Source organism: Monodelphis domestica, chromosome X (assembly GCF_027887165.1).
Source record: "Monodelphis domestica isolate mMonDom1 chromosome X, mMonDom1.pri, whole genome shotgun sequence".
In the NCBI taxonomy this organism is placed as follows: domain Eukaryota; kingdom Metazoa; phylum Chordata; class Mammalia; order Didelphimorphia; family Didelphidae; genus Monodelphis; species Monodelphis domestica.
Genome location: NC_077235.1, coordinates 57501 through 81020, shown reverse-complemented (window position 1 = coordinate 81020; position 23520 = coordinate 57501). Strand labels below are relative to the sequence as shown.

Below are 23520 nucleotides of genomic sequence, written 5' to 3'. Positions count from 1 at the left end.
TACCAATTACATGTAACAAATTTCCACACAAGTTTTCCTAAGTTATATGACAACTTATCTCCCTCCCTCCTTCCCTTCCCCCTCCCGGTGCTGGCAGGCAATATTATGATTCAGATTATACAGGTATAAGTATAAGATTATATATATATAAATCATGCAAAACCTATTTCCATATTGTTCATTTTTGCAAGTAATCTAAAACCAAAACCCCCAAATATAAACCCAAATAAACAACTGAAAAATCGTATGCTTTCACACAGATGTTATTCAAAAGAGAAAATAATTCCCAGGGAATTCTTTGTGGCTGACTAAACTGGCGATCTTCAAGTCTCTTTCCCTATAGATGGTGCCTCACCTTTCCATTTTTTATTAAAGTCCAATCCCTTCTCGACTGGGTTGGTACTGTTTACATCTCTAGGGCAGGGCTCCAATGCAGGGATTGGTGAGGAAACTAGATGTTACCCATCATTTTGGAGAGGAGGGAGGGCTCATCTGCTAGCTGTGGAATGCAGGCCGAACAATTTAAGGGAAGCAATCAGACTTGCAGACTTTTTTTGATTCCTTTTGGTATGCGTGCACGTGGCCAAGGGCGTCCTCTCGTTCTCAAGATGGCTTGACCATCAACTCAGGCAGTCCAGGCCTCATGACAAAACAAAGAGCAAAGGAGCCAGACTGAGCCTGACTTCGGGTGGGGGTTGCCATCCTCCTCCATTGGGTCCCCACTCTTTCTGGCTTTCAGAAGAGCCTCACTTCTGCTTCCGGACTAAAGAACTCCTTTTCCAGGCCCCCGCCCTTCACCGGTGCCTGGCCCCTGCAGATTTTTTTCCAGTTTCTTTGGCCTAGGGGCAGTTCAGAGCTTAACTACCCTATTAGACAGGGAGCTCCTAGAGGGCGAGGACTGGCTTTTGTCTTCCTTTATTACCCGTCTTCCCCCACCCCTCTCCTACCCCCCACCCAACCTCCCGCGTTTAACCGAGTGCCTAGCGTGTAGTAGGGGATCAGTCAATGGTTTGATGGAGTTACTGCAGGAAAGCAAAGGAGCGACCGGAAGTGACCCAGAAAAAAAAGACCGGGATGGTTAGGTCAGATCAGGTCAGGTGGGGCTGGGAGGGGGCGGAAGGAGCCGTAGCCCCAATCCCAGAGATAGATAGCAGCGAAGGAGTAGTCTCGCGTGCGCACGCAGGCGTGGGGGGTGGGGTGGGGGCGGGGGCGGGGGCGGAGACCAAATTTGGGAGCGGGGCTGGGTCGGGATTGGCTACCCGCTCGCCGGTGAATGGTACGCAGGCGCGCCGTGCCCGAGCCTCCAATGCCCTGGGAGCTGGAAGGCCGCGAGATCGGACATGGCGGCCTCCGTGGAGCAGGCGCGTTCCTTGTTTGGCGCCGCCGTCCGGGCGGTGCTCGGAGCCTGGCCCGCGCTGCAGGTGAGAGCGCCCGAGAGGGCCCCGGATGGGAAGGGAGCGCTCCAAGCTGGGAGGAGGGAGGGAGAGAGACCGGAGAGCGAGCACTCCCTCCCCCCCAGCTGGCAAAGAGTTTCCTTTCCCAGATCGCGGTGGAGAACAGCTTCGGGGGTGTTCACAGCCGGGAGAAGGCCCAGTGGCTGGTGGGGGTCGTCGAGGACTATTTCCTCCAGAACGGTGAGTGAAGAAGGGCGGGGGAGGGGAGCAGGAGGCTCGGGATCCTGGCGCAGACCCTAATTCGGGCCCTTGCCTGGGATCGATCTCATCACAGCCGACTTGGAGCAGAATGAGGTAGAGGACTTCCTGTCTGACATCATGAGCACCGAATTCGATACCTTGGTAGAAGATGGAAGCCTGCCTCAGGTTAGCCTCTCCCTCAGCCCTGACCTACCGTTCTGGACTACTGGCCTGTTCTCTCCAAATCCAAGTCTAAAGCCTGGTCTGGACGTTCAGCCGATTTTGTTTTAGGAGCGTTGGAAACATTTTTCTGGGCCTCCAGGCCTTCCTCCTGTTCTTAGTCCATGCTTAACAGATCACTTCTGTTCTGCCTTTACTCCCAGGCCATATTTATAACTCAACTGATTTGGAGCTGGAGGGAAGTGCTAAAGCTTGAATTGGAACCCAGGTCCTCTGATCCCCAGCTCAGGCCTCTCCCTGTTCCTTCACAGACTGATTACGAAGTCCTCTGGCCTGTGGCCTCGAATGAGGACTCTCTCTGTTTGGGTGGGTGGGTGGGGGCATTGTGTTGAACCAGGTAAGCCAGCAACTTCAGACAATGTTCAGACACTGCCAGAGTGGTGAGGAACCCTTGTTGAGAGAGCTGATCACTCAGATGGGCCAGAAGCAGATGAAGGTCAAAGCTGTGGAGGTCCAGGCAGCTGACCAGATCAACGACAGCAACTCAGACCCCGAGGAAAGACTAGATGGAGGAGTTGAAGAAATGGAGGTAAGGGGGACAGGATTGCAGGAAGAAACTTCTCCTTCACCTTATCACAGGCTTTACGACATTCTAGTCTGCCCCTATCCTTTAGATCTGGACTCCCTCCCAGCCTGGCTCATCTCCAATTCTGATAAGTGTGCAGTTCACTGGTGCCCAGTTTTCTGTAAAATAAGGAATTAGCTGAGATGATTTCTAAGGATCTGTTGACCAGTAGTGTCAAAGGTGAACAGAAATGGATCTCTGCCACACATTTAGAAAACCACAAATGAACATTCTCTGTGTCATGTTGTGTTTTTTATTTGCTTCTGTTAACTATTTCCCAATTATATTTTAATCTGGTTCTGGGGGAGCTTGACACCTGTGACGTAGACAAAGCCTGGAGGAACAGTAAGCCAGCACTAGAACAGGGCAAAGTCTTGGAACATGACTAGAACTCCCAAAAGTTCGAATTTATACTATGGTTTAGGGTGTGCAGAGTACCTCTTGAAGCTTATCTCCCGACCACCCAGACCAAGAGGAGGTGGTGACGTGCTAGTACTCTCCCAGCCTTTCCCAACTTCAGCTGCCACCTTCTTGATTTGGGGGGCACTTGTTGAACCAGTCCTAAACTTACCTAACTGGCCTACCATCCCGCTTATGTAGCACTTGGTTGAATGCTTTCAGAAAATCTCCATAAACTATATTTGCCATATTCCCACAATATACCATTTTAATGACCCTGGCAGAAAAGGAAACAAGGGTAGTTTGGTATAACCTCTTTGGGGAAGAGAGTCAACTCCAATCCACAGGGCTCAGGGCCACACAGCTGAACCAGATTCTCTCCCAGTGTGTAGCCAAGGGCTCAGGACCACGCTTAACGCTCTTACCCTAGGATGCCACTCCAAGACATAGTTCTCATTCCATCCTGAATTTATAACCTGCAATTGGCTAATAGACCACAAGACTTCCATTTGGCACCTATTCCTACATCCTGAGCAAGGTCAGGCTCTTCCCTGTGAGGGGGTCTGGTGAACAGCCTTGGTTCTAGTCCCTGCACTAAAAAGCTGCTTGAAGCCCACTTCTGGCTAGTCTCCTGTCACCATGCCTATCCCCAGTGTCTACATGCATCTCTGTCTCCTTCGGCTGACATGAACTAGAAAAATGACATCCTCTGATGTTTTCTTTTCTCACATTATGCATAGTCTGTACATTTTCTAGCTTTGTAGAAAAGTCTGAGGGATAGAACTTGTCATCTTGCCTCCACCCCCATGACTTGTTCCTGAGGAAGCTCCTCTTGATAAATCTTCTCCTTTAACCCTTTGAACATGATCTTGAATTGGGCATTGGTTTATTTGCAAACTGTTTTTAGCCTCTAGAAAATTGGGGCGTCAGGCCTTCAGGCTCCTGGTGCCTCTCCCATTGATCACAACCTGCTTGCAGTCGGACCCTACAGGTCCTTGCCCTTCTTCCTGGCTTAGCTAACAGGTCTGAGCTCAACGACATAAAGGTAACCAGTTAGTTGACACCAGCTGCTCCCTGTCAGCCATTTTGGTTCTGTGCTTTCTGCCCTAAACATCATTTTACTTTACTGAAGAAACGATAAAATGTGTGGGTGGAATAAGGCCTGCCTTCCCCCTACCTCAGTTATTAGATGGAGCTCCCCTCAGAGAGAGCACCTGGCCTGGAGTCAGAAAGATCTGAGTTCATATCTGGCCTTAGACACTGGCTCTATAACCCTGGGTGTCATGCTTAATCACTGCCTGACTGTTTCCTCAACTGTTTTTTTAAAAGAAATGGGAATAATAACAGTGCCTGGCACTAAGTAAATGCTTATCCACTTGCTGTGTTTTTTGCCTTCTCACACCTCCCCCAACCCTGTATCCCTTAGTTTTCTCTTTTCTGACTCTTGCGTGGTTCAAATCATTCTGAGCTTTTTTCTTTTGACGCTTCATATAGCACTATGCATGCTTTTGTGTTGATCCTTACTTAGCCGCTCCTTTGATGTCGTCTCTTTTTTTATGGCATTTGGTGAGCTCCTTGAAAGGTTTTGTCTTTGTGTCATCAGGTCCTTTCTTGAAGTTTTCATTTCTAAGAAGTGTTTTAGGCTTAGGGTAGGTTCTACCCTCCACGCCTCCTTTCTGAATCCTGTGAAATCTTAGCTCAGAAGTCTGGTGCTGCCTACCCACCCGCCCCACCCCTTTGTTCCCCAGGGCTTCCATCACTTTTTACTTGAACCAGTTTATCCCTTTTGGTTAAAATCAAATCCATAATTCTAGTTTCCCCTCATCATTTCCTCTTCCTTTTGAAACAAGTTCAAAACTGGAGCTGCTTTGTTCAAAGGTCTTTAGCTGGTGGTGACAACAGCCCCCGACTGTTGTCCCAGGCCAGGTCTCTGAGTCCCTTTCTAAAACCTCCTTGGTAGGGAGGCCACATGCTGCTTCCACAATGTCATTACTTTGGGGTTAGTGGCCTGCACTTGGATTTTCTCTGTAAGGTTTCTTGCCCTGAGGAAATCTTCATACATATCGTTCTTCTCTTGCCCCAAGTCTGTCCTGTCCTTCTCCAGAGCTCACTCACTCTCACCCTCTCCCTTGATAGATGAAGATAGCTGGACATGGAGAAATGAATGACAGACAGTGAGATGTCACAGTCCTTGGCTCCATGCGACCAGGCTTCAGTGATAGGCAAGAGATCAGATTGGTCTTGCTCAGGTCCATTTTGTGCTCCTTTTGTGGGCTGTATCTTCTGTGAACTTCTCTTCCTTTGGGCATCTTCATAGAGCTGTGGGGGTTGGGGGGTGGGGTGTGTGCTCACCTTTCGTTTTCAAGTAGATTCGCAATACCCCAGCCATTTCTCTATTTAGACAAAGCAGCCTTTCCTGTTTCGAAGCCGTGGTCTCAAAATGTAAAGCTCCTCACTTCCCCAGATTGGACTTTTTCTCCTTCTGCCCTTAGTACTGGTGGCGATAGCACCTGGGGCCCTAAAGCCTCCTTAGTATGGGCTGTCCCCATGTGAATCCCCTGAAGGGAGCACTCCTCCATCATCTCACTAATGCACATGAGCAGGCATCAGCCAAGAAGACAACTGGTGGCTCTCACCACAAACCTCTTTTCTTTGCTTCCCTCCAGGTGGCTGATGGCAGGGAGGCCCCTGCCCTGGCCTATGGTTCCCAGGCTGGTCCATCAGCTGGAAATTCTGCCCCTAGCCTGACCTCCATTCAGCAGGAAGCTGCTGAAGATGGCTGGATTGTCATCCAGAGGAAAAAGAAGTGAGAATCTAGCCCTTCCCCAGTGGGCTGGGCCTGGCCTCTCTAGGAAGAGCCTCTCCTGAATCTTTTGTCCCGACCCACCACATTCCCTGCACAGCTGTGAAATTGGCCTAGAGCACCCAAAGGGATCCCCGGTCCTTGCAGAGTCTCTACTTGGCTCTGACATTTACTGGTGTTGTATAGTCTTTGACCAAGTCATGTGATCTCTTTGGGCCTCCATTTCTGTATCTGTAAAATGGGGCAGCGGTGGCCTCTCAAGGTTGGAGGGGCAGACAATGAATGACTTTGCCCTGCTTCATTGGAGCTTGGGGAACGAGAGGAAGTTTGGAAAGCTATCTTTGCTTTCCTTGCCCAAAGGTCCCCAGCCTTTGTTCACCCCAGCTCCCTGAAGTGTCTGTGCTTGGGCAACATCCTACCCCCCTCCCCCCATTACCAGGTAACACCTCAGAAAGTGGGATGGGACAGAAGGGGACCTCAAGGGCCACCTCCCTTGCCTTGCCCTCCCCCGACTCACTTTCTCTACACTCGCCTCCCCATTTAAGTCACTTCAAGTAATGTCGAAACTTTTCTTCACTCCATCCTCCACAGTCGCCCGAGTAATCTTCCCAAGGGCCAGACTTGGCTCTGTCACTCCTGTACTCAACACTCAGTGACTCCATAGTATTTCTTTCACCTGCCAGCTCTTCCCACATTCAATTCCCCACCCCTTTTGTCCTCAGTACCTGGAGTCCCCTCCGACCCTCTTCGTCCCAGCCTCTGAAACCTGACCCTCCTAGCTGCAGCTGTGTAGACCTAGCCAGGTAATATGCTCTCCTTCAAATGGTTTTTCTTTTTATGGATAGGCCTTGTTCCAAGGTGTAAGAGTGACCGGAAGCTTGAAGGTTTGCACGATGGAAGCTGCTTGAGGGGAGGGCCTCTAGTCCTGGTCGTCCCCTCACACATAGCAGGCACTTAAAATAAATGCTTGTGGGATTGAAATGAACTGAGCTGGAAGTGATTTGGGGGGAGGGTTTCAGTGTGTCTCCAGCACTTGGCACACAGTTGGCACTTTAAAAAATGCCTTCTGGCCTATTTAGAAACTAGTCTTCCAGCTTTGGAAGCCCTCCAAAGAGGAGAAAAGTCACTGCCCACCAGGCAGCAACATGTGCATTCTCTTTGTGAGTGGCTGACTCCGAGGTAGCTTTTCCTGCCTGGTGCCCTCTTCTGTGACTCCCCCCCCACCGATTGCTTCCCCTCCCCATCTGCCTGTCTTCCTCAGAAGGCTCAAATTTGGCTTTGGGATGCTAGGTTGTTGGCCTTGGGCAGACAGATGAACACACAGTAATCAGGTGCCTTGGAACTGCAACCAAAACTGTATTTTTTCCATTCAAACAAAACATCAAACCATATCTCCTTTTTGCTAGTCCCCCAGAGCTCTGCTGTTGTCATCTGGCCCAGTGGTCCTGCCACTTGGGGGGAAGAGGAGATGCTAAACTGCCTTCCAGTCTCAGCTGCATGCAAGGAGAGGGAAGGGTTGTCCAAGTTGGGGCTTCCTTCCACTTCCTTTTAGTGAAGTGTTGGAAGTGAGAATGAGAGAGAAAAGGGATTTTCCAATCAGTCAAGAGATTTTTGAGACCATTTGGTTTGGCTGCCCCCATCCTTTTGCAGATGGAGGAATCCGGGGCAAGGCTCAGAGAAGAGGGAACTGGGACAGTAGGTTATTAGTGCAGGGCAGGACCTCAGAAAACATCTGGACTCCACACCCTTGTAGAAGAGAAACTGAGGACCAGAAATGGGAGGGCATGGCAAGTGGCAAATCTAGGCCTAGTAAGCGGCTGGGTAGGGAGAATCCAGTTGACTCCAAAATGCGCTTTTTGAAGATCTGGAGCTGAGAAGCCATTTCCTTCTCCCCAAGTTGGCAATACAAGACTGAGGTCCAGAGAGGAGAGACAGGACCTTGGATCATAAAGAGTGAAAAAGCCAGAGAACAGTTTGAACATGAGCCATTTGAAAGAAAAGAAAAAGAAGCCCAGAGACATGGACTTAGCACCACATGTCAGTCGGAAGGGACCTTGAAGACTCAGCCATTTTAAAAAACCAATGGTGGAACTGAGGCCCACAGGGCATGCAGCTTGCCCAGAGTCAGCACAGCTGAGGTCTTTTACAAAGGGCTGAAGGAGATGTGGAAGGCAGGGCTTCTTTTCTTTATAATCTGTCCCCACCCCAAATGAAAAGGAAACATGAGGTTGGGAATTACAAAACCAAGCCCCTTGTGTTTAGCTAAGATGTTTTAAGAGCAAACCCCACAAAAGGATCAAAGGTGCCCAGGATTTGGAGTTCAAGTAACAAGTGGCAAACGGCTTGCCAAAGGCTGGTATTTGGCTTTGGGGTCCCTGCCTGGAAGTGGAAGTTCATGAAAGGGACCCCTAGGTCTTGGCAGCACTCTCCAGGCCTGGGCCTGCTGCTGCTGCTGCTGCTGCTGCTGCCGCTGCTGCTGCCGCCGCCACAGCTGCTGTTTCATCCTCTTCTCCAGCTTCAAGGATGGAAGGACCTGCCCGGAGTTCATCCCCCCGCCCAGCACGGGCCAAAACATCCATCCACCGCCTCTGAAGCTCCTCAGACTCTGGGCTGAAGTACCACGCCAGATGGCTCTGGCTGATCTTGAAGACATGGCGCCTCTCTTTGTGCTCATTGGCCTCTGGGGCCCCCACCTCAAAGCCAATAAGGGGCAGGCTTCGCTGGGCCTTGACATCCTGGGCAGGACAGACCAGATGAGTGAGTATGGCTTCAGAGGAACCCCTTTGTCCCTCCCTAAGGATTTTGCAAGAGCCAGCTGAGATTCTGCCTGGCATTGGCAAAGCTGTGCCTTCCCAGCTGGCCCTAACAATTCCTTGTTTCTTGGTTCTATCCGGTCTCCTTATCCCAACTCTCCTTGGGAAATGTTCCTAGACCAATTTGGCCTATGATACCCCTGTGTGTGTTCTCCCCCCATCCCCTCTCCCTTAGGCCTGAGAGGAGGGAAGATGAGGAGAGACCAGAGGGGAAGAGAGGAGCAATGAGGCACGAAGGATGAAGAGGAAAGGGGGATGGGGGAGGGGAGAATATTGACAAAGGGGGAATCTTTCCTCCACAGTCCAAGGGAGAGAAGGGCTTTGACCCCACCCCAGAAAGAGGAGCAAAGGCAGAAGAACCCCAAATGCAGTGCCCTGCCCCATGCCTACCCAGAATAGGAGAGAGCCCTAGGGAGAAAAGATGGCCACTGGACCAGGGAAGGAGGAGAGAGGAGTAGTGAATGTGGTGAGGCCCTCTCACCTGAGGGGCTCCATAGATGTAGAGGACCAGGGGCTCACTCTCAGGGACCACAAACCAGGCCTTGTGCCAGCCCTTGGCACCTTTCTCCATGTAGTGCATGAAGCTGCAAACAAGGCTGTTCTCTGCAGCCACTGATGCCTGTTTCTGGGTGGGGAAGGGTTAGAATTAGGGGGTCTCGGTCAGAGCCTGGGGAGTCTGGCTAAGCTCATTCCCTTCCCTAGGGCCCAGGACTCAAAGCTCACCTCTAGGATAGAGCGTCTCCTTTGGGGTGTGTTCTGCCCAGGGGTTGGGCTGGGTCCTTGGGTCCCACGCAAGGCTGTGTAGCAGTCTAGGCACACTCGATTGGAGCGGTTGTTATCATAGATCAGTCGGGCCCGGAACTCTGAGCACTTGCCGCACACAACCTGAAAGCCAGGCCGGGAAAGACCAGTGGTCAGGACCCCTACCCTACTGAGGGGAAGCCACCCTAGAGGGAAAGGCCAGCCACATGGGGAGAGGGGAGGGGAGGCCAGGCCAGGAGAGGAAACTTTCAAATGAGAAGAGAACCAAGAATCTGAGAAGTAAGAAGGAGCAGAGGCCAACCCAAGCTAGGGTTAAGAGCATGAAGGGCGGGGTGGGGAGGTACACTGAGGGATCAGAGAAGTGCCATCCACCCTCCCTAGTCTTCTTCCAAGAGGCCCATCTTCACACATGTTCTCCCCTTGTCCAGGTCGGGTCCCACCCATGAGGTGTTGGGTCCCACCCAGACTCACATGGCCACAGGCTTTACAGTGGTGCCTCCGCTTGGTGATTGGGTTGAAGGGCTCCTGGCAGCACATACACATTGTCACCTCCTTCTCTCTAATGGGTGTTGGGGCACGCTTCCCAAGGTCCATGTTCTGGGGGGGGGGGGGACAGTGAGGCTCCCGAGGTTGCCACCCTCCCTGCACTGTTCAAATACAGCCGAAAGTTCTGAGCCTGACATTCAAGTCTTTCCATAGTCTTAACTCCTTCACAGGAACTTTGTTCCCGAATAACTGAGCCCAAACAGGGCATGCCACCACCATCCCTTACCGGTGAGCTAGGGGGTGTCTCCTCTTCCTCTCGGTGGGCTGAGTTAAACAGCTTGAATGTCTCCAGGGTGCGCTCATGCTTCAGGAGGGTGGCATGGATGGCCTGAGGAGGGAGGGCGATTGGAGCTCAGGGGAGAGGTCCTGACTTCCCAGATCGGGATCTGACTACATGGATGTGGAAGGAGACTTCTTCCTCATATGAATCTAGGGCCCATTGAAAGGCCAATCGCTGCCCCAGTCCACCTCATTCTGTAGAAGGGAAGACTGAGGAAGAGTAAGATGGGGAACAGAGCCTGGAAAAGGATCCTGCTGTCTAAGCCAGGAGACCCAGGTCCCACCCAGCCTTAGTCCTGTCACTGACCTGTTGTGGGACTCTGGGAACCTAACCCTCCAGACCTCAGGTTCCACCTTTCCAGAAAGATAGGGTGAGGGAGCACTCCTCTCAGAGAAGGGGGGGGGGGGTCTGAGTGCTGCATATGGTGTCTATTGGTTTGCCTTAACTGTTCTCTGGATGGGAGGACAGGGATTAAGAAATGGTGCAGAAGGGGTAGCTCGGTGGCCCAGAGACTGGAGGTGGGGGTGGGGTGTGTGTCCTGGGTTCCAATCTGGCCTCAAACTGGGCAAGCCACTTGATTGCCTAGCCCTTACCACTCTTCTACCTTGGAACAGATACACAGTATTGATTGTAAGACGGAAGATGAGGGCTTAACCGAAAGAAATGGCACTGAGGACCAAAACCACAAGGTCCCATCAAGGCTTTGCAAGTTAGATATAAAGTGGCAGGGTCCAGGTGGGCCTCAAGGTCCCTACTACCTCAGACAAGTTCTTGTGACCTCCCTCCCCCTCTGGCTGCTCTGTGGTGGTCCCATTTATAATGCCCATGACAAAGAATCTCACTGGCGATTTCCAGTCACCTAGGACACTCATTACCTGGATCCAGTCCTTCTTCTCCTCCTCAGTCCTGAAAAAAAAAAAAGAAAAAAACAAACGAAAAGGTCATTTGCAGTAACAACTAAGGACAATCTTCTGGCCACTTGCCAAATGAGACTACCTCAGAGAGGCTGTAGATGTCACTGTCCAGGGTCACCACTAGGCCACATGGCCTCTTTGTGCCCAGCTTTGCTGTGGGGAAGATGGAGGAGGGGAAAAAAAACCATGGCCTGGCTCTGGCTAGGCAGATGCAACTCCTCTGTGGGGTGAGAGACGAGCAGCTTGGCTGGGTGTGGCCTGTCCATTCTGCACCAGACCTGCCCTTTGCCTCCAGCCTCACCAAGTTTGAGGAATTTCACGAGCATCTGGGGGGACCGAACCATTCCCTCCATAGAGAATATCTGGCCAGGAGCAGATAAGACATTGACACCCCATTTTGCCATCAGGAACCAAGAAAGGCCACTGTGCAGTTCCCCATCCCAGGGTCACGAAGTACCTGGCCTGCAGCTCCAGAGAACGCTGCTTCCCAGACACCAGGAAGGTTCGGGGCAGGTTCAGGTTGGAACTTTCCTTCAGCTGGTGGAACAGACGGAGTGTGTCATGACAACCCTCCCCCTTCCCCCAACTCCATTGATTATCCACCCAACCATCCGTGCAACCTCCCCTCCCCAACACTGAAACCCATCCAAGTACCGTACCCCTGGGGATTCAGGTTAACTCCTGCTCCCTACCTCAAGACCATCCACATCTATGCAGGCTCGTACACTGAACTTCTGTCCAAGGAGTCGGAGTTTGGGGACACAGTAAAGTAAGCGGTCGTTGAACTGGGAAGCAAAGAAAGTGAACATGTAGAGGAAGAGTAGGAAGGAGGAGCTGATCTTCCTCTGTCCTTGACTGACACCCTTACCAGGATGAGGTACCGATCCTGAGTGGTCCCATTCTTGGCGGAAAGCTTGAGGATGTGACCCTCCTTGATGAGCTCATTCGCAGGACTGACGATATCCTCCTCTCCTCCAAGCAACTCGTAGACCTTCAGGAGTTTGTGCATTCTCTCCTGGGGAGTTGCAGAGGCCAGGACCAGCAAGACAGAGTGAGATCTCTCCCCATATACCTCCTCACACCCGCTCCAAAGACAGACTGGGGAGCCCCCAGAGCCTCACCATCTTGCGTATGGCAGCATTGGAGTGCTCAGCTGCAGTAGCAATCAATTCCAATGATTCTGGGAGACAAAACAAGGGCTTCAGGTTGGGATGAACCACTCTGGCAGAGGGGATGGCTTCACCAAGGAGATGGCATTGGAGCTAAGCCTTGAATGTCATCCATCCTTCCAACCATCCACTCAAGCATCAACCCAGAAATCTAGACAATCATTCGTGTAGCCCTTCAATACTCAGTTCCCAGTGTGGGGAAGGAATGTACTTTGTAGCCACTACCCAGGCCAGGAAACTCACTCTCTGCATCCTTGCTATCTGGGGAGCCATGAGGAAGCTTGAGCAAGTAGTCCTTAAGCAGCAACTCATAGCGGGGAATGCGCTGCACAGGTTCCAGCATGTGGTGCTGCAGGGTTAAGTTCCCACAGGCCTCCTCTTTCTGGGGAGCAGGAAAGAGTCAGGTAGGGAGGGTCCCATGGTGCATGAGAGCTCTGGAATAACAATCTTGGGGGCTCCCCCACTCACCTGCACCTCATGGATGATGACCTTGAAAGGGGCTGAGCGCTCCGTCCATGTGTTCACCAGTTCCACGGCCCTATCAAAGTTCTTGACGTACTCACCGTACATCTTCAAGAACGGTGCCAGCTTCTGAAGGATGTCCCCAATTCGAGGATGCTGGTCCCTTGGTGGGGTGGTAGGAAAGAAGAGGGAAAGGGATGCCAGTTTTCTTCCCCTTTCAAGGACTAGCCCGATCCTTAAACAGCAACTGGCTTGCCTGAGCCTCTTGATTCTGGGAACAAGAAGCCCACCAACCCTCATGCTTTAACAGGAAGAAATCCGAGGCCAAGGGAGTGACTCTGGATCTGAGAAGAGCAGAAGTGAAGAGGACCTTTGAGGTTATCTGGTTTGGGCCCATTTGACAAACGAGAAAACCAAGAAAGCCGGTGAAGGGGAGGGCCTTCCTTGCCACCTAAGCTTGTGCAGACCAACGTTCTAACCCAGATTATCTGCCCAAAACCCTACGGCCACCTCCACTGCCTGCCACAGTGATCCTTGCCTAATGGGGCAAGGGCAGCTTCCTTCCTCAGAGGTTTCTCACCACTCTTCCATCCGTTTCTCAAGCTCTGGCAGCAGAAACTGCTGGTGGAAACAATAGATGGAGCAAATGTTGGAGAAGATGCCATGTACCACATCAGCTGGGAAGGAGCTTCGGGTCCGGGCCTCCTCCAATAGCCGGGCACAGAATACCTGTCAGGGTATAGAGGCAGGGTCCAGCTGGGCCTCTGGGAATCTGGCAGCTCCGTCACGGAGGCAGGGTGGACAATTGGCCAAGGTCAGGTGCATGTTAAAGAGGAGAGGGCATCAGAGAGTTTGAGTTAGCTCTTTGGCCTATATAATGGAGGGATTCTTGGGACAGTTGGGAGGATCGGGAAGTTGGGGGCTCAGGGTTTGCCTCCAGGGGTCAAGTTGACCCTGCTAGGGATGAAGTTTGGCTTCAGTTGGAAGAGTCAGGCTGGAGTTAGGCTGTACGTTGAGGGGGATATCTGTCCTCCTTGGGGTTGTCTGGGATGAAAGGGTCACTTTGAGAAGTGGGGTGCGGAGCTGCCAGAGGTGAAGAGTTTTCCCTCAGAGAAGCAGTAGAGGAGGGGTGCTACCTGGTCCAGGAGGTGCAGTCGGGACACATAAGCCTTTTCTGTCTGCAGAAGTTCGTTGGCAATATGAAAAACCTTCTGCTGAACTGTTAGCTGCAGAGGGGATGCAGTGCAGGGCACCCTGGTGAGCCTCCCCTGGAAAACTCAGCCCCACTCTTCCCTGTTTCTGACTGGCTGGCTACAAGGCACTTCGGGGGCCTGCCTCAGGAGCTCTAGCTACCTCCCTGGGTCCCCTCCAAGATCTCCACCTACCTCCGAAGAGTCCTGTCTCTCCATCCTGGGCCTGGGCAGTCCCTCTCGCCCCTCTTCATCATCTTCCTCTTCGTCTTCATCCAGGTCACTATCTGCCTCCACCGTGTCTTGTGGAGGCTGCAGAGGCCCACCAGCAGGGAACAGGCCACTGGGAGGACCCGGGGCAGCCTCCCCCCCACCTCCACCATTACCACTGCTGCTAGCATTGGCCAAGCAGGTCTCCTCACTGGTGGAGGGTGAGCTGATGCTTCCGATGCCACTGTCTCTGTTAGGCACCTTTTCTCCGGGGGCAGACAGGAGGAGGCACGGGGAGCCCTCCCTGGAGTCTGCCCCTGTGGTCAGCTCTGAGGGCCCAAGACCAGTGGCTACTGCCACCTCAGGGGCCAGGACTGCAGGCTCTCTGTGGGGGAGACACATGGCCAAGGAAAAGCCAGCCTTGGGAGGCCTTGCCCTGAATCCCTGCCCCACAGCCCTCTATCCCCCATGCCATTGATGCCAGGCAGCCCCTCTCCAGGCCCAGGCCCCACTCACCTCTCAAACCTCTCAATCAAGGAGGTCAAAGCAGAGCCACCCCCAGCCACTTCAGGCCGAGCCTGAGAGGCCCTGGTCAGCCGGGGGTCTGCAGGAAGTGGCCGGGAGGGGGGTGGAGGGATGGGTTCCAGCAGAGGAGCCAGCCGGGGGCCCAGGAGGTGAGCTGGTTTGGGGGGCACTGAAAGACAAGTTGTGAGGGTATCCCCCCTGCACTTGGTGTGCCCTCTCCTTTGGGAGCTCCCCCCCCCCAACCCCATTCTTCCTTCTCTCCCAAACCCACACTCACCCTGAGGCTTGGGCCCGGGGGGCCTCCTGGAGGGAGAAGCTGTGAGAGACTGAGTCTCACTGGGGCTTCCCTCAGGGCTGGGTTCCAAGGACAGACTCTTGATAAGCAGCCGGGGGCCCGGAAGCATCCCTGCAACAAGAAGTAGGTCCCACTGGAATGTCATGGCTCTGAGGGTGACTCCCCCACCTTGGGGCCTATTTGTTCCTCAGCCAAACAAGGGACTAGAGCTCAGTGGGCATCCTGTCGTCCTAGGATCCTAGGGGCTGAGAGCAAAGGAGAGCTTCCTCCAAGGGTCTCTCCAGTCTTCCACTCTCTGGCCTCAGTTTCTCTGCTTGGTTGGGGCACAGCAGGGGCCAGCAGACAAGCCAGGCCCAGAGCTGGGTGGCTTTGCCATGTGGCCAGCTCCAGGTCTGCTGGAGATGCCCTATTTGTTCCTTTCCCTTTCAGGCAGGCCCCCCCCCCCCCCAACACACACACAATCAGAGAAGGCCTGGGCACCCAAGGGAGGGAGAGCTATGTATCATTCTGGGTAAAGACAGAGAAAAGGAATGAAGAGGGTCAAGGCTGGGAATGACCTGAGGAAGAGCATGGCAAGCCAAGGAGATAAAAGTACAGTGGGAGGGAGGGAGACCCAGAGCCTGTTTGCTCTGGGGAACAGGGAGGGTCATCACTTGCCATTAGGAAGAAAGCAGATATTTTAGCAGAAGAGCCCTGGATCATGTGAATTACAAGAGGATCCCAAAGGGGAAGGGACATGTCCAAGGTCGCATAGTAAGTGCAAAAAAAGGTCTGCATTAGACCCCAGATCCTCTGACTTCCAATCCAGTTTTCCTTGGTCTCCCTCCCCTACTTCCCCCCACCCTACCTCCTACCTGCTTATCCATCAGCTTCAACCACCAGAACCTTTCTATAGCTGTGGCTGGGACTTGTGTGTGTGTGTGTGTGTTTGGTAAGGGGGTGTCAATCCTGCCTCTTCCACTCTCTCCTGTGTGACCTTGGATAAGTCATTGCCCTTTAAAATGAGGTGGAGGGGGCAGGAATTTAAGCAATTATTAAGAGTATGTGCAAGGGAAGGGAATGAGCATGTCATTGTACTTAGAAGGACTCCACAAAGCAGGTGTTGTTCTTATCCTCATTTACAGTTGAGGAAACCGAGGCAGCCAGAGGTGAAGTGACTTGCCTAGGGTCCCACAGCTAGGAAGTACCCAGGGCCAGATTTGACCTGAGGCCTTCCTGACTCCAGTTCTAGCTACTTGGGATGCCTAGAAAGGCCACAATGTAGTGCCCACCCTGCACTCACCCCACCAGGCTTGCAAATGGGAAACCGAAGAGCTAGAACCATCGGAGCTCCCACCTCAGTGGCACTCCCAGAACCCATATCTCATCTGAACCCTGTAAACAACCAGGTGAAGTCGACTGACTTGTCTAGGCCTTGAAGCTGAAGAAGTGTCTGTGGCCAGATTCCAGTCAGGGCAGCTAGAGAGGAGGTACCAGAGCGCACAGCACTGGGCCTAGCCATGGCCTGGGTTCCAATTGAGCCTCGCCTCAACCACTCTTTAGCTTAATCCAGGTCCCACCTCCCAAAGGGGGATGCTGTTAGCACCTGGCTCCCGGGGTTGGTGCCCAGCAGGTGCTTAACAAATGCATGTCTACCCCACCTTTCTTCCCCCCAGCTCTAAGGCACAAAAGGAATCCCAATGAGACCCCCCCACTTTGCCTCTCATTTCTCCCGTACCTGTAGGCATAGAAAGGGTTTAGGGGCTCCACTGTCTGTCTACCTGTCCGTTCCTCCTTCCAGCACATAGGGCACAGGTTAGAGGAAGAACCGCCAGACCAGAGTGCCAATCCTTCCTCTAGCACTTCCTGCCACAGCTGGGGCAAGAGCAGGGGGGCCGAGATTACCATCCTCACCAATTCCGGGTTCGACTACTTGGTAGTAGATAGGGCTTCACCCCAAGTCACAGAGGGCCTGAGCACAGCCACCAGGCAGGTACAGAGTTCCACAGGGAAACAATGACACAGAGGGACCCTCCCGATGCCCACAGGAACACAGACAAGGAATCAGGCTAGTTGGGCGGGAGGACTCGAGGGCAGCCATTTGCCATCAGGCCCTTACCTCGTGGGCTTCTTCCATGGAGCTCTCAGTTAAGTGCCTACTATGCTCCGAGAGCTGTGCTAAATGTTTTACTGAGATCACTTCAGCCAGAGGAAAAGGGGCCCTCCAGAGCAGGCAGATAGGGAAAAAGGCGCTGGGAGTCAATGACCCAATTTGGACCTAGGCTGGATGGAGCAGGTGGGGGCGGAAAGGGAGCCTCAGCAAGGGCCATGGCAGACAGTTGACCAGAGTTAGGGACACAGAGAGGCAGACCCAGACATGGGCTTCTGGCTGTGTGGACACACATCCCATCTGAAGGCTGGCCCCGGGGGGACGAAGCAGAGGCTGGACTCTGCCTCCAGCTTCCTTTGCATCTTTCTTTCCCAGAGTCCATCACTTGGTCCTCCCTTCCTCCATTTTCTACCTGTGTGAATTTCTACCCAATGACCACAGGGGCATCAAAGCCATCCTGCTTTTCTTATGGCCCAGCCAGAGGATCCCGTTTTGAAGGGGGGGAGGCACTGAACATCCCATGTCAAGATGGCCAGAGGCAGAGCACAGATTGAGTGCCTACTATAGGCTGGGCACTGTACCAAAGGGCAAAGTCTCCCATCTCACTCAGGAACCATTGCTAGAGCTGGCTGGGAGCTGGCAGGGAGTGGGGTTTGGCACTCTGCTCATCACCAGATGATGAATGTTTTGGTCACAGAAACTCTCCTAAGTACTGCAGGAGTCCCCCTGGGCATCTGGCCCCAAACCAAGGGAGGCTAGTTGAGCTGAAACCTAAAAGTGGCTAAGCTGGGCAGGGCAGGACCCTACCTACACTCTAGACGCTAGGGCCATGTGCCTCACATCTGGTAGTGTGTTTTGAGGCTGTGGCCTATCCCAAGCAGAAAGGACCCATCAGATACCAACCCTGGCTGGACTCTGGAACAGAATTACTTACAGGCACTTGGACTTGTGAGGGCCCTTCTGGCCCCAAATCTCGGGGAAAAGTATCAGCCAGGCCTCGGTTTCCTCACGTGCCCAATGAAGGGCTTGATCTAGCTGCCTGTGCAGGCCTTTCCAGCCCTCGAGTCTGAAGGAGCCAGATCACAGCTGATTTTTTGCCCCGGCCCACAATGCCAAGGAAGGTTAAGACAAGGGGTCCAGTCCAATGGGGCCCTGAACTACCATGGTTCTGACGTGGTAACCAGCAGGGCTTGCGGACAGGCCCTATCATTTACCTTCTCAATTCCCAGGGGTTTCTGGCCCCACCGGGACAAGTGGGAAAAGGCAACCTAGAAATGTGGGGCAAGCAGGGTTTGGACCTGGTACTTGAGACACCAGGGAGGGACAGACCCCGTCGCCACCCTTGCATTTTCTGGTGAGGCCTTCCGGAGAAACCATCAAGGGAGTGGGGTTCTTCTGCCTTAGCCCCAAGGAGCCTGCCTGCCCACCCACTCCCCTGTGGGGATCCTTTAAGGCTCTAGGATAGAGGGTGGTGACCTCGAAGCCAAGCCCACATTCAGAGGGTCTGCCTGCCACTGGTAAGAGGAGAGGGCTCAACCTTGGTCCCGAGTGACAGGTGTTTCTTCCTCCGCCCCCCCCCCCCCCCAGCCAGGGCCCCACAGCCCCACCAGGCAAACATCTGGCCAGCCCCGGCTCCACATCTGTCTAAAGCATTAGGGAAAGCAGGGATGGTGATTCAGATCTTGGGAACTTAAAGGTACAGGGTCCCTTTTCCTGGAAGCTCTGTGAGGAACCAAAGCCAGACTTGGCAACAGGCCCTCTCTCTCCCCACTCTCCCCTCTCCCCTGATGTTCCAAAAGGGAGCCTGGGCCTGCACACCCAGTTTCTGTAATTGGAGTCCCAGGCCCAGACAGAGCCTGGGTACCCAAGAGGGAAATGAATGTGAGAGTGATTCACTTTCCAGATATGGGGAAAAGGGCATTTTGCAGACCCAGAGCACTGAAGCCAACAGCGGCAGGCAGGCAGGCAGCAACCCGGGCCTTCCCAGGCTCTTCAAGGCCCGGGCACATTCTTTTCCTCTCACACCCAGCTTGGATGGGCTCTGGCATTCGTGCTGCCTCAGATCTCTGGCTCTTCGGCTTCTTCGACTCCACTCTGATTCCAGGCTCCTTCTCTACCGGCGTCCTGATCCCATGAGCCACTGCTTGCTGAGCACATGGACCCCAAACCTACTCCCATTGCTGGTGCATCTCCAACTGGATGACCCTTCGGGCATCTCGAATCAAATCCAGCCATCCCTTGCTTGGCCTGGGACTGAAGGCCTACCATGATCTGGCCCCCTTTCCAGCACTTTCCAACATTACTTAGCCTTCCAGCCCAAGCGGCTCATTTGCCATACCTTAAACCTGACACTCCATCTCCCGTCTCCTGGTCTTTGCCAGGCTGTTCCTCTGCGCCCCACCTCCAACGTGGATGCCAGACGTACTCTCTCTCTCCCTCCTCATCTACACCTCCCTCTGAGGCTCAACTGTCCAGGAGCCAGTGGCTCCCCTCCCGGTTCCTCCTTCTCCTCCAACTACCTTGTATGGCTTCAAGGACAAGGACAGTTTGACTTTTCTCTTTGTGTCCCTAGCCTCTGGCATGCGGCTTCCATAAAGTGAAAACTCAATGAGCTGGTAAAGGATGCATGCTGGGAGTTGGAGCGTTTACCAACCAGAGAGGTGAAAAAGCTTGCGCTGATGTCCGGACCAGACCGAACTGAACCATTGTCTCCTTGGAGTCTCTCCCACACACTCCTGAATCCCTCCTTGTGCAGCTAGATGCCTTCTTTAGTGGCCCCTCCTGGGGGCTAGCCTCATCTCTCCCACTCCTGCCATCTGCCCCAAGGTGTTCCAAGACAGGAGCCAGTGCCAACATGGGGGCTCAACAAAGATGTGCTAAGTGGTAGGGGAAGCCAAGGGATCTGAGTGCTAAGTCTCATCTGTGCCTCAGATCTATTTTGGGGTCCCTCCTCTAAATGACAAGGTGGCTATGAAGGCACCCTGAGCCTCTTCTCACTCACTCAGGTGTACCCATCACTCTCCCAGTTTTTGAACCAAGCCCTTCTCTCTGCTTACACGGTTCAAACGCCACATTCGTTGGCTCTCACCTGGAGTGCCCAAACAGGCTCTTACTTGGTTTCCCCACCCAAAATGTCCCCCATCTCCTGTGCTGTCAAACTGCCAATTTTCCTAATGTCAAGACCTGACCATGTCACTCTCTCGCTTGCCAAGTTTCAGTGGCTCCCTGTTACTTCTGTGCTCCGATACCAATTCCTCTCGGGGGCATTTCACAGCCTTCCCCACTAGGCCCCGATCTACTTTGAGAGGTAGCTACTCAGTATGCAATTCCCCCCCCCCCCTCCACTGTCCTCATCTACTTTTGCTCTCAGTTGCCTAGTCAGAGGCCTTTATACAGGCTGCCCCCACCCCCCCCCCCAAAGAAAGTCTCTCTCCTCCCCCGTGCCTCTTGGCATCCCTAATCTCTTTCAGTGACCACCTTTTTTGTAAAGCCCATTCTCATTCCATAACCCTCCACCCTGCCCCAGATCCGCCAGGCAGACAGCCTCATCCCCATTTCTGACCGATGGAGTAGTGGAAGCACGTAGAGGGGAAGGGACTTCACCAAATGGCACAGCGAGTTGCTTCTAGACCCCCTAACTAGAAGCCAGGTCTCCTGACTCCGAGGCGAGGGTCCTTTCCGCTGGGCCAAAGGAAAACCCCACAGTCTGGAAAACCACTTGCCCAGCCAGGCCTCCTCTTCCTCCAGACAGAGGCTTCATGAGGAGGAGACCTGGAGAGTCTGGCCAAAGGAGGCGCCAGCCCTGCTCTGGGACTTGAGCCATATCTGGGATCTATTCTCCAGCAACCAAATGGGTAAGCAGAAAGCTAAGACCAGAGCACAGGCTCACTTGCTCGTTCAGAGATGGCTGTTGTCCTCATCAGAGGCTGTTAGCCAATCAAACTGCCCTTCCCTCTGGCCTCTCTCCAGTCTTCTCCTAAGGTCTGCCTTTGAGGCACATCAGTGGTCTTCCAGCTTAGGTGAGAGTCAAGACAGACCTGGCCACACCCACCCATCTGAGCCTCAGTCTCCCCCTCTGTAAAATGAGGAGAAACCAACATGGCATGGTCAGCTTCCTAGGGCCACGCTGAAGACGTATGGTTCTAGAGAAGAGAGACTGCATGTCTTTGGACCACTTACCCCCCCACCCCTTATCTCTGTGCCACAGTTTCTTCCTTTGCAGAAGTTGGCCTTTAAGGGGCCCTCCAGGTCCCAATCTCTGATCTCTAAGCCGCCCAGAGGAAAATATTCCGAATCCCAGGCTAAGCCTCAGACTGGTCATACAGGCCTCTCCCCACCAAGCCAGCTCCCTTGGCCTGGCTCCTGGGGGCCTCCAGCCAGAGATCTGGAGCACCCTCAGTTCTGGCACTCCTGGTCTCTTATCCGATCCCTCTGGAAGAGGGGCAGGGAATTTCAATGTGTGTTTCTGCCCCAGGGAGAAGGGAGATTTCTCCTAGGAAAGGGCAGAAGGCGGAGAGGGTCTCGACTGAGAGCTTTCCCCATCTTACCTAGTCCCACCTCCTCATTTGCTGGAAGGGAAACTGAGGAAGCCCAAACAGCAGACTTTAGAGATCATCATTTTAGGGTGTGAAACTGTGGCCCACAGAGTCCAGACCTCGAAAGGGACCTTCAACTCACCTGAGACCTTCCCTTTCATTTGGCACGAGGATGGCATGCTCCAGGTTACAGTAGGGGCATAAATGGCTGAGTGGGGACCCCAAGGCCTCACGAGGTCCCACAGCGCTGCCACTGCTGCCACCACCACCACAGCCTCCCTACCTCAGGGCTCTGGTTTCATGCTGCTGACCCAACCTGTCCCTGCTGCAAAAGTCCTGGGGGGACCCCAGCCTAGGCCCTTCTACCCTCACCTCCCTGTCCAGGCTTAGCCCATCTGTCAGGCCTCTCAGCCATGGCAGGCTCTGTGCCCCTGGTCATCCAGATTCTGCTCGCTCCTCTAAGAAAGCCCTTCTGGCCATCGGCTCGCTTGCCAGCCCCTAGGACTCAGGTCAGAGTCGAGGGGTGACTGGAAGGAGCTCTCCCTTCCTGGGGTCCTGCCCCTGGGGGCAGGTTTTGGGTATGGGAATAGGAATACACGGGACCACAGGGTCTCTGGGCTCGAAAGGGTCTGGTAGTGTAGACACTAAGTCAACAGCTCTGCTGGAAGCCCTCCCAGGAAGAGGCCAGTGGAGGTACCTCATACTCTGGTAGCTTAGGGGCTGGCACACAGTAGGTGCTCAAGGCAGGCTGAATTCCACAGTTCTCATTGTTAAGAGGGGTTTGAGCTGAAATCGGCTTCTTTTGGGCAGCTCTGGGTTCTGCTGTTGCGGAAAGGACCAAGCAGGACCAGACCCCTGATGCTTCCCTCTTTCTCAGTGAGGCTCAGAGCCAGCCAGCAGCACATCCTGCCTTGCTCCCTGGCCTCTCCATCCCCCTTTTCCCACTTCTTCCACCCCATCCATCCTCCAGGGCTCTCCCCAAGCTGGCTCCCTTTGGGCAGGTACCTTCCGGCCAGGGAGCTCTTGCCTCCGTGAGGGGCCCGACCCTGGGCCCTAGGTGGTGCAGCTCAAAATTGCGGGGCTTTCTGGGGGCTCTCTCTGAGCCTGTGGCCCACTCAAGGCTCCAGCTCGCTTTCAGGGCAAGTGAGGCCAGGGGCTCCCTGGCTCCTGAAAGTTTGCTTTGCCCAGAGGAGTCAAACCCTAATGAGTGGCAGGGAGAGACCGAGTCCTCTGGGAGCAGCAATTCCACCTGGGCCTCAGTTTCCTTCTCTGTAAACTGGAGGAGCTGACCTAGATGGGCTCCTGCTCAAGGTGAGCCACACAAACGTCCAAGGGAACTTGGGTGGCTTAGGTTGTTCTCTGGGAGCCAGGGAGGGAAAGCAGAAGGTTCCCTGAGCCCACCTGTCTGGCCAACAAGCCGCCTGGAGCTCCCAATGTCCCAGCTTGTCTGCACACCGCTGGGCCACCCCATCCCCGTTTGTGTGTCTCCTTTCTCCGGCCACTTGCTTGGCTGCCCCTCCAAGACCCCCACCTCCACCCCTCGCGGCCGGCCCCACCAGCTCTACCCCTTGTGCCCCTGCTCACTCACCAGGCCTAGGCTGGGCCCCCTCGATGTGATAGGAGAAGCGGCCGGGCCGTGGGAGCTGCGGGGGCCCCGGGCTCCCTCGGGAGGGCCCACCAGCCCCGCTGCCCTGCATCCCGCTGCTGCAGCCGCCGCCGCCGCCGCCGCCAACGCCGCCCGAGCCTGCTGCCCCGCTTCCCCCCTCCCCTCTCTTCCCCCTCCTCCCCCCTCCTTCTTCTCCTCCTCCTCCTTCTCCTCCTCCAGCCGTTCCCAGACCCCGGACCCCGGCGTCCCCAGCGCCCGGCCGCCCGCTAGGACCGGCCTGCACCCCCCAGGCGCGGGGGGCGGGGGGCAGCGGCGGGGGCGGGGGCAGCCGCCGAGCCGGGCATCTCGGGGCCAGGCCTGGGGGAGGGGGCCGGGGCCGGGGCCGCGACGTAGATCCGGGCGCGGCGGCTCCGGGGGGCGGCGCCCCCTCCCCGGTATCCGGGGAGGAAGCTGCCGGCGGCTGGCCCCGCAAGGGGCAGGACT

At 54.3% G+C, this 23520-nt stretch overlaps 2 protein-coding genes across 4 annotated transcripts in view; one reads left to right on the top strand and one right to left on the bottom strand.

Annotated features, from left to right (window-relative positions):
* The first annotated feature begins 1123 nt into the window (after window positions 1–1123).
* TSR2 (TSR2 ribosome maturation factor) lies at window positions 1124–6622 on the top strand. Of its 2 annotated transcripts, XM_056809069.1 has the most exons (6): window positions 1124–1421; window positions 1544–1634; window positions 1729–1820; window positions 2212–2403; window positions 5505–5644; window positions 6487–6622. In XM_056809069.1, exons 1-6 carry the CDS (start codon window positions 1341–1343, stop codon window positions 6503–6505), a joined length of 615 nt encoding a protein of 204 aa, XP_056665047.1. In that variant the 5' UTR covers window positions 1124–1340; the 3' UTR covers window positions 6506–6622. The 2 variants fall into 2 exon arrangements, with proteins under 2 accessions (XP_056665047.1, XP_007506067.2); XM_007506005.3 differs by lacking the exons at window positions 5505–5644; window positions 6487–6622 and having other exon boundaries at window positions 1257–1421; window positions 2212–2667.
* A 346-nt stretch (window positions 6623–6968) lies between these two features.
* FGD1 (FYVE, RhoGEF and PH domain containing 1) overlaps window positions 6969–23520 on the bottom strand; it is a 16660-nt gene continuing 108 nt past the window's right edge. Inside the window, exons 1-18 of one of the 2 annotated variants that reach the window (XM_056809068.1) lie at window positions 23020–23520; window positions 14790–14918; window positions 14504–14681; window positions 13973–14372; window positions 13724–13813; window positions 13168–13316; window positions 12594–12750; window positions 12369–12507; window positions 12078–12136; window positions 11825–11971; window positions 11649–11741; window positions 11414–11493; window positions 10918–10948; window positions 9989–10090; window positions 9688–9813; window positions 9178–9339; window positions 8936–9079; window positions 6969–8376 (exon numbers count right to left, since the gene is read on the bottom strand). The exon at window positions 23020–23520 is cut by the window's right edge and continues 108 nt beyond it. In XM_056809068.1, the coding sequence (XP_056665046.1) occupies window positions 8050–8376; window positions 8936–9079; window positions 9178–9339; window positions 9688–9813; window positions 9989–10090; window positions 10918–10948; window positions 11414–11493; window positions 11649–11741; window positions 11825–11971; window positions 12078–12136; window positions 12369–12507; window positions 12594–12750; window positions 13168–13316; window positions 13724–13813; window positions 13973–14372; window positions 14504–14681; window positions 14790–14918; window positions 23020–23128 (2622 nt within the window). In that variant the 5' untranslated portion in view covers window positions 23129–23520 and the 3' untranslated portion in view covers window positions 6969–8049. Of the gene's footprint in view, window positions 8377–8404; window positions 9080–9177; window positions 9340–9687; window positions 9814–9988; window positions 10091–10917; window positions 10949–11413; window positions 11494–11648; window positions 11742–11824; window positions 11972–12077; window positions 12137–12368; window positions 12508–12593; window positions 12751–13167; window positions 13317–13723; window positions 13814–13972; window positions 14373–14503; window positions 14682–14789; window positions 14919–23019 lie in introns of those variants that run through there. The other variant, XM_056809067.1, reaches the window with a different exon arrangement.

What these genes read in the sequence shown, in the direction of transcription:
- TSR2 (XM_007506005.3), top strand. Translation starts at nt 1,341, where the DNA reads ATGGCGGCCTCCGTGGAGCAGGCGCGTTCCTTGTTTGGCGCCGCCGTC. An exon ending in GAGCCTGGCCCGCGCTGCAG is followed by an intron (nt 1,422 to 1,543) that starts GTGAGAGCGCCC and finishes TTCCTTTCCCAG; the next exon opens with ATCGCGGTGGAGAACAGCTT. An exon ending in AAGATGGAAGCCTGCCTCAG is followed by an intron (nt 1,821 to 2,211) that starts GTTAGCCTCTCC and finishes GTGTTGAACCAG; the next exon opens with GTAAGCCAGCAACTTCAGAC.